This window comes from Berghia stephanieae, chromosome 8 (genome assembly GCF_034508935.2).
Source record: "Berghia stephanieae isolate SIO BIC M18660-M18661 chromosome 8, UCSD_Bste_1.3, whole genome shotgun sequence".
NCBI classification, from domain to species: Eukaryota; Metazoa; Mollusca; class Gastropoda; order Nudibranchia; family Aeolidiidae; genus Berghia; species Berghia stephanieae.
Window position 1 is genome coordinate 41,598,446 of NC_088367.1, and position 10,000 is coordinate 41,608,445.

General features: G+C 39.6%; 1 protein-coding gene across 1 annotated transcript in view; it reads right to left on the reverse strand.

Moving 5' to 3' along the window:
- The window catches only part of LOC144978697 (uncharacterized), a 33,031-nt gene that overhangs the window by 17,883 nt on the left and 5,148 nt on the right, over positions 1-10,000 (reverse strand). The window contains exons 2-5 of the mRNA XM_078925106.1: positions 6,038-6,113; positions 4,368-4,503; positions 3,994-4,070; positions 2,303-2,411 (exon numbers count right to left, since the gene is read on the reverse strand). Of these exons, the coding sequence (XP_078781232.1) occupies positions 2,303-2,411; positions 3,994-4,070; positions 4,368-4,503; positions 6,038-6,055 (340 nt within the window). The 5' untranslated portion in view covers positions 6,056-6,113. The remainder of the gene's footprint in view (positions 1-2,302; positions 2,412-3,993; positions 4,071-4,367; positions 4,504-6,037; positions 6,114-10,000) is intronic.

Below are 10,000 nucleotides of genomic sequence, written 5' to 3' on the forward strand. Positions count from 1 at the left end.
TAATAATAATAACAATAGCAATAATATCTAGTATTGTTTTTGTAAATAAGGACGACACTTATACTCCATTCGTTGACAATGAAGAAGATGGGGATTATATCATGGTAATTCTGTTTAGGACAATAAAATCATTGAAATTTAGTAACAACTGGTGTAACAAAATGCATTGGATTGGGTGAAGGTAAGGTATTGAACCTTGAGTAAATTACATACAGGATTCAGATTTACTTATCCTGACATTAGTTCTTACCATTTTCTACTAGACATCAGGGAAAACAACATAGAGCATTTATACAGTGCATTATCCACTAATAGTGCCCAAAGCGCTTAACAAGGGGTCCCTAGCCAACAGCAACACTTAACATACAGGACGAGACATGACGCCTGTTTTTTTCCGACAGAGACAACGAGGTTAACGGTCAGGTACTCATTTGACACCTTAATACGGTAAGAGAATGTGAGTAAAGAGACTTTTCCAAGGACTTAACTATGTGCCGCTCAGAGAAAGTCTCGAACCCTGGACCTTCCAATTCGAAGCCGAGAGTTAGACCATTAGACCACATAGCCGCACAAACTGCTGTTGTTTGGCTCAACTGCCTTTGTGACACTTTGAAGACATTTCAGTATCACTAAAAGGGAAAAGACGGTCCAAAAAATGTAATTTGTAATTCAAAACACCAAAGAAAAAAATAAGACAGAGGGAGTTTGTTTAAACAAGAAACAAACAAAAATAAATCTATCAATGTCTCCAGACTGCAAGACATATGTCGTACCCAGAAATAGCCAAGGATCTTGCTGAGAGGGGTCAAATGTGTAAAATCTAAAAAATAAACAAACAAGTAAACAAAACAAAAATACACCGGCACATTACAGAAAGATAAAAGGAAAAACAATCATCTCACCCCCCCCCCCCCCCCCCCCCCCCACTCTCCCCTTTATTAATAGTTGGCATTTTCGGTTGAAGGAGAGTTTTGACTTCAAAATGTTCTGTATTTAGTATTTCATTCGGTTATTTTATTATTCTGAACATGATATAACATAACATAACATGACATATGGTATAGGGCGAAATAGAATGCCTTGAATGCCCTTAGTATTAATAGTAATGCTAAAAATATATTGATTGAAAGATTACAATAATGATAAATATGGTAAAGATAATAAATAAACTTTTATGTAACCATGTATGTGTGATGTACATCTTTTAAAGTTCACAGGTTCCAGCAGTTTGTTACCTCATATGGGGCTATGCCATCTTCTGGTATGACACTCGCCTTCAATCAGAGGGTCCTGGGTTCGAGTCCCATAGCTGAGTTCCTGGAAAAGGGTCTTTACTCACATTCTTTCACCGTACCCAGGTACCTGATCATTAACAGCGTTGTCTCTGTCCAAAATAAAATATGTAATATCGCCTGACAGGCGTCATGTCTCGTCCTACATGTTGAGTGTTGCTGTTGGCTCGGGACCCCTTATAAAGCATTTTATGCATTTTAGTGGATATATAAAAGTTCAAATTTTTTCTTTAATATGGCGATTTACTGAGACAAAAACTAATTCGTTAGATCTGATACTTCGAAGCCATCTTGAATAAAGTACAATTTTACTAATTAGTGGATTAACTATATTATAAAGTAAAGTTTCCTGACACAAAAAAAATGATAAAAAACAAGTTTTGCGATTGTACGACAGAATACACTATCTGACAAATTTAACCTCAAGTTCAGAGTTCTACTTTGTGTTGTTCTAAAGAATGAGATAAAACGCGGCCCCAAAATTGTTTTTGAAGTCCTGGACCACATGTGTGAGCTACCAGCCATTCAGTATTATGTTGGAATAAGCTAGATAAAGAAAATTAAATTTATTTCAAACCAAAGTCATCAGAAATATGACAAAACGAATTGTCCTCAAAAAAGGTATTTTTGTTAATCCAACTGTTATAAGTGAAAGTTAATTTTGGAATTAACAGGTTAAAAAACTACACTTCATCTGACTGGTAGCATTTAGAGTTTATAAATCATTCTCAGTGACAGGCCATCTAGATAGATACAATAGATTATATATATATATATATATATATATATATATATATATATATATATATATATATATATAGACGTCTCTCTCTCTCTCTCTCTCTCTCTATATATATATATATATATATATATATATATATATATATATATATATATATATATATGTAGATGTATTATATACACAGAGAGAGAGAAAGAGAGGGAGAGAGAGAGAGAGAGAGAGAGAGAGAGAGAGAGAGAGAGAGAGAGAGAGTAGACTAGACGCTTACCATTTCTCTGCGAAATAAGTTTTGCTATTCTTGCCTCAGACTTTTTCAATTCATCTTGAAGTTGACTGTATCGATGTGCAACATTCTCTTGCAAATTTCTGAGATCCCCCTTTGTAAACAACAAAAGAAAAGAAAAGGAAAAATAAAACAATTTAATATTATGTTCTGACAGGCTTTCACACTGTTTTCCCCGGATGTTGATTCTGTATATACTCAACTCGTAATAACACAATTAATTTATGGTGAAGTGAAGTGAAGACGATTAAAATTTTCTACCAAGAGTTAATTTGTGAACACATTTATCTAGTTGTCTCTGCAAGAAAATAATTGTAATAGCACATCACGTGTGCCATGTCTCGTCCTACATAATGTGATGTGTTTTCTGTTGGCTTGGGACTCCTTGAATGATTCACATGAACTACGTTATTCACACATATCTTGTTCGTCCTTAGTGTTTTATTCATCGTGTTTGTTGATAAAGGGGAAACCCAAAACGTCCAATGAATGTCTTCGTCTAATACATTGAAGCTTATAATGCAATACTTATCGTTAAGATTAACCGAAAATGGCATTCCTGTTTAATACTTCTTAAAACGTATAAATGTTCGGAACCGGTGACATTTTATAACAGCCATCTGTAAGTTACTTTGCACCTTTACCTTAATATAAGAAAAACGCTGGCATTTTAATTGATAAAATGAATTGATCATGCTTACATAATATGGGTGTGCTGATGTAGTGATAAACAGTTCAATTTAAAGGTCATTGAGAAGTTCCCAAGTACTGAAGACAGGGACTGCGATTCCTACATTTCCATTTGTTCTCCAAACAGTACATACATTTTGGGTAATTAGCATGACACAGTAATCAATAATGCCTATATTATGACTATCTTAGCCTACTAAGCCTAACACATTACACGAATGTGCTGAGTGTTGTGCAGTGTTACATTGAGAACCGCTTTCTTAAAGTAAATCAGACATTTATTATTGTGAATGTGGAGAAGGGAAGAGGATGCCATATTTGTTTTACAGGACAGTGCAAATTAAAATGAATAAAGAGCACCATTTTGCCCGCGATGGACTACACTAAAGTCGAAGTTCAGTGGATCTCAGCACGAGCCTGGGAAGATCACAACATTCCTGCATCTTGTTGACCTTAGGTCATAAAGACACTCACTCACTCACTCAATCCTCTCCGGGTCTGCTAGCACTTGGGGTGATGCAAGGACACTTGGTCATGTCAGCAGCTATTCTTGGGGCTATCTCGAGAGACAGACCTCTCTGCTTTAGGTACCTCTCTACGGTACGTCTCAAAGTCTTCTTGGGGCGTCCTCGCTTCCTCTTTCCTTGGGGTGTCCATCGCAGAGCCTTCCTTGTTTAATCTGGTCTGCGACAGACATGCCCCAACCATTGCCATCTTTTCCTTTTGATGAGACTCTCGGGTCCTCATTTGAGATTGTGTTTGGCCAGAATATCTTGAAGATTCGTCGCAAACATTTGTTATGGAATACTTCAAGTTTCTGGATGATATTCTCTGTGATCTTTCACCATTCTGATCCAAAGAGCAAAACGCTCAAGGCATTACTTTTTAAAGTAACTTTTATTTATAAAGACAGCATGAGGGGACAAGAAGAAGAATAAGAAGAAACAAATCATGGGACAGGGAACACCGCTGATAAAAATCCTTACCCTTTGTCTTGCCAATTCATCAGAGATGGCTCTGTCACTAGATGTACTGCCTCTACGGCTCGATTCTTCACTGCTGGCTGAAAAGAAAAAGAAATAGATATATTAATTAGAAATAGGGGTTTGAATATGAGTATACTATCTACCAAGTTTGAATGTGTGACATAATTATAGATATAGTGCGACCGAACATAAGCAGGCCGTGTTTTGGTTGTCTTTCTTTATTTTCTTCACTTTTTTTTCAGGAGGAGGAGGAGGATGAGGAGGAAGAAAAGGAGGAGGAGAATGGTGATGAGCATGAGGACGATGAGATGGAGAAAGGGTGGGGGGGGGGGGGGGAGAAAAATTCAGTTATTAACCAAACGAAAAAAAAACACCTTGAACTGTAGAGTCGGCGCCTCCAATTATAATACGACCTTCCTCTGCTGGTGTGCGACCAACGTCATCACTCCAAGCATAGTCGCCGGATTCTGGCGGTCGAAGGATAGTTTTTCGAAGGGTCTCATCGTCATTCTGCAGAACAAAATATCAAAGAAATATTACTGAGGATGATGTTGATGATGATGATGATGATGATCATGATCATAATGATCATGACGACGAAGATGTTTTTTTATAATTTCATTGTTTTTTTAATGGCTGAAGAAGGGTTTTGGGTCCGAAACGTTCCGTGCTTGGAATGTTGTTATTTTTTTTACGCTATTCTGATATAATTTTTCATTTTTGTTTATTGCTTTTTTACATATCAACATTGAATGTATGTTCTCTTGAAAAACGTATTCTATCAATGGTGGATATGGGAATTTCAAGACCTTTTAAAAATAGTACCCTCAATGAATTTCCTATAGCTGACCAGAGGTGGGCTGACAGAGTGTTCTCTGCGGCAGCAGCTTCTAATGGTTCTCACACAACTATGTTATGATGGTCTACCCAGGAAGCAAACTCATCACCGCAATCGTGTACTGTCGCGAACCCGCCAGGAAGATTTCTCACAACGCAACATTCAACTAGATGCTCTGCGGTTTCGGGCTCTTGACCACCAGGGGTACACGTTGGAAAGGTGGCAAGACCCCACTGATGAAGTGTGCGTTGCCGTGAGTCCTTCCCTCGACCGAAGTCGGTTCGCTGCCACCCAGAGTCTCCTCTTGCTGGTGGAAAAGCCTGGCAACCCCCCCCCCCCCCCCCCCCCCCCCCCCCCCCCCCAGTTTCGAGGAGTCGATGTCCCCACCTCCTCGAGGGACCGAATTTGCCCAAACCGACTTCCATCTCGTATATTATATGCAGCTCTGTCCGAATTCAGGGAATGTACGTACAAGGGTTGCCGGGATCTCTGTCGGCTCGAAACAGGAGCGCCGTCCATTATGCGCTTGAGAGGGGTATCCCAATTTCCTCTCTTTTTGATCTTATTAAGCTAGTTGTTTGTAATCGTCGCCAGCCGGACATCGGCCGGGGGGAGGGGGGTGGTGGGGGATTGCTGCCATTATTGGGCCCCATTCTCGAGGCGTTGTTGCAATCGTTCCCGACACTCGACACACATTGCGTGCTTGGATTCCCTACTCTTAAAATAGAGCCTGGATAAGCATGTCCAATTAACTAATATAGATTTTTGACCAATCAAAATATGGAATTTGTGTCACACCCTCACACGTGGTCGGACAAACACAGTTGTTTATAAACAGTAACGTGGATGCGCCGTATTACAGAGCGTGCTGGAATTCAACGTACTAGAATCCAGCGAGCGCTATTTATGAAGCTGTGGGTCAAATTTATGCTTGAGCTGTTGTGATGTTGTGTTCAGGAACAGCGTGGCTCAGTGGTACGGTCATTGCTTCGTTCCCGGAAGGTACCGAATCGACTGCCAACTGCACTGTGTGGCCAAGCTCACTTTGCGGCACTGAACTGCGGCTGGCGCCTGGGTTATTCCAGTCTTCCCTTAGAATAGACCCTATAAATAAATTTCCCTTATGAGATGAATAAAGGAAATTTTTGTAGTATTCGTTTAGTATTATAGTGACAACCATGGCATATGGCAATGGGGAATACCTACCATTTCAACTGTGGGCATGTTGGGTTGTTTGTCCGAGTCTTTTATTTTACTCAGCCTTGTCGCACACCCACAAAACCTTTACAGAAAATAAAAAAGTAAAAGGTTAATTTTTTGCTTACTTAGTAGCTAATTTTATGGTACATTCTACGATACATTAAAAATATCTGGTAAGGTAAAACCGACAATGGTCATATTAGGAAATCTTAAACTTTCACTAATCTATCAAGGTTTGTTCTAGAGTTTTTAAAATACTACTATATATTGACAAATTGAATAAATAAACGCCTGACAAAAGATCCACGGTGAAAATACTAACTGAAAGAGATGATAGACCGAGGAGTTTTCGGAAGGCCTCCCTAACTTATTTCCTTCTATAAAATCCTAAGTTTACACATTGACATAGTCTTGTGTATTTATTTGTACAATAGATGTGGCGGGCAGAAATGGTGTGTGTCTTACTTTAACACATACCATCAATACTTTAATACTACGTTTACCGACTTGACATTGAAACCCGCATTCAGAAGGAACCAGTGACATCTATAGATAGAATGAAGTTGACGTCACTCGGGTCTTTGTTATTGTTTTTTGCAATCCACGTTTATGAGTAATGCTCATGTAATTGTATTATCCAGACTATAAAAGTTCATGGTTACATAGTTTTGTTTGTTGGTCCGTACTTGCGCTTGGCTAAGAAGCTCACAACATTGCCATCCCGAAGTATAGATAGTTCGAAGATGACGTCACTCGGGTCTTTGTTATTGTTTTTGCCATCCGCGTTTATGAGTAATGCTCACTGAACTGTATTAACCCGACTATAAACGTTCATGGATATACACAGTTTTTTTTGTGTTGGTCCGTTATACTTCCGGATGGCAATGTTATGAGCTTCTTAGCCAAGCGCATACTATCTATAACAGACCAACACACAAAACTATGTGTAACTTTGAACGTTTATAGTCTGGTTAATACAGTTTAGTGAGAATTACTCATAAGCGCGGATGGCAAATAGCAATAACGAAGACCTGAGTGACGTCAACTCCGTGTACTCTATGTAGACACTGGGAGGGTACCCTTCAGTTTCTTGTCTTGATATTAGCATTTATTTAGTCTCGGGTTTAAGGTTAAAGGTCGCTTGGATTGTTGATACCAACGTGTACATATATGCAGGTCAGACATCCGAACTCGCTTCTGGGCCTAGTTTAACATTGATGTAATGGACACTGTTTTGCGTCATTTTTTTTTTTAGATTTCCATTACAACAATGAGCCCATAAGGAATTGGATTATCAGACGTGCAATTAAGTGCACGTCGGTTGATAAGATTGCTCTGGCGGACAGAATTGGTGAGAATTTACCTTAACTCATAGCATCAATTGAATGAACGAAGTTGACGTCACTGGGATATTCGTTATTGTTTCTACCTTTTACTTTTTTACCTATAGGGAATGAGATTTGCGGAAGAGTAGCGTCCCTTGATTAGACGTCACCCATAGTCTGTGACGTCACCGGCGGAAAAGTTATAAGAGATAGAACGTCATGTTGGTTGTGCGCATGCGTCTCTCTAATAACTTTTCCGCCGGTGACGTCACAGACTATGGGTAACGTCCAATCAAGGGACGCTACTCTTCCGCGAATCTCATTCCCTATAATCAGGGCCTTCTAAAAATAGTATCGGGCCTGTCCAACCGAATTGCGCGAGTTCTCTGCTGGGCTTAAAATTTAAAACCCCGCGACCAATTTGATTGTCAACAAAGTTTGTGTGTACACATTACACACCACAGTTACGCTGGATTACCTGTTGATACAATGAATTTATCGCGTCGGTTGTTATTATTTCTGTTCATGGATATATATTCATTGTGATTGCCAATCCCACCATGATGTTTGTTGTGTGTATCTTTGAAATCTAATTTAGCAATTGAAAAATAATTTAAAGGTAATTTGAAAACTATAGTGTCATCTAAGCCATCATCTGCCGTCGAGCGAAACCTTGAACTGTTGCCTTGAGTCAAAACAAAACCGGATGATCTTGTACTTGTACACATCAAAATGAAATTGTCATTGATAGTCTATTCAGTGATGCCAAAACTCCGGTTTCACCTGAAAAAACTCTGGTCTGGAGCAACTGCCGTCAAATTCCGGTGAGGTCAAATTCTTCCAAGGACAGGGGCCCCCCCCCCCCCCCCCCATCAACCACCACATCATCATCACTGCCACTAGAATTATAACCATCATCACTACCACTACTATTGCAACCACCACCACATCATCATCATCACTACCACTACTACTACCACCACCACCACATCATCATCAATACCACTACCACAACTACCATCACTATTACAACCACCACCACCACATCATCATCACTACTACAACCACCACCACCACATCATCATCACTACCTCTACTACTACAACCACGACACCACATTATCACTACCACTAACACTACCCCACCACCGCCACATCATCATCACTACCACTACTACTACAATCACCACCACCACATCATCATCACTACCACTACTACTACAACTACCACCAACACCACATCATCACTACCACTACTACTACAACAACCACCACCACTACATCATCATCACTGCAACTACCACTACTATTACAACCACCACTAGCACATCATCATCACTACCACTACTACTACAACCACCACCACCACATCATCACTACCACTACTACTACAACCACCACCACCACATCATTACCACTACTACTACAACCATCACCACCACATCATCATTACCACTACTACTACAAGCACCACCACCGCATCATCATTACAACTACTCCTACAACCACTACCACCACATCATTACTAACACTACTCCTACAACCACTACCACCACATCATCACTACCACTACTACTACAACCACCACATCATCACGACCACTACTACTACAACCACCACATCATCATCACTACCACTAATACTACTACAACAGCTACCACATCATCGTCACTACCACCACTACTACAACCACCACCTCTTCTTCATCACTACCACCACCACCACATCATCATCACTACCACTGCTACTACAACCACCACCACCACCACATCATCATTACTACCACTACTACTACAACAACAACCACTATCACATCTTCATCATCACTACCACTATTTCTACAACCACCAACACCACGTCCATCCTCACTACCACCAGTACTACAATCTCTACCATTTGATTTTGGTGCTTTACTTCATTTGAAATAAGGAAACTTTGGGATTGTATTTGGCAATGTGTTTATGTATCATAGTATAATTCTAATCAGTTATCTATTTAGAACTATACAATATGTAAACACAATGCCAAATACCATTCCAATTCCTTTTTCTTGTGTGCGGAAATTCCTCTTTCGGCATTGAAATTCCTACGAGTGGTGTCTGAAACTCCTGTGAGCCAAATTTAAAATTGGCGTCTCTCTCTATTTATCTTAATTCTTAAAAAAAGCTCACCTCTCAATCAACATCAACATCATCTTGCTAGAAATTGTAAGTTACCATATTTAACACCATCAATACAATTCTCCTTCTCATCTCCTCCTTTTCATCAACCTCCCCTTCACCTCATCACCATCAATCATCATCATCATCATCACATCATCACATCAGATACCCCCCTCCAAAATTCTAACCATTCATTTAATCACGGTATTAATCAAAGTTGCATCAGTCATTTTTCATCATACATTAATCGGCAATGACTTATTACCGTTATGAAGTGAAAATATTGAAATATCACTTGCCTCCTTACTTTCTCCGCCTCCTCCTCCTCCCCCCCCCCCCCCCCCCCCCCCCCCCCTCTTCTTCTTTCCATTTGATTTCTTTTTTGGTCCGGCATAACTAAATGAAAGATAGAGGGGGAAATGAACTATAAAAGACTGCGAAGAGAGAGAGAGAGATATATATATATATATATATATATATAAT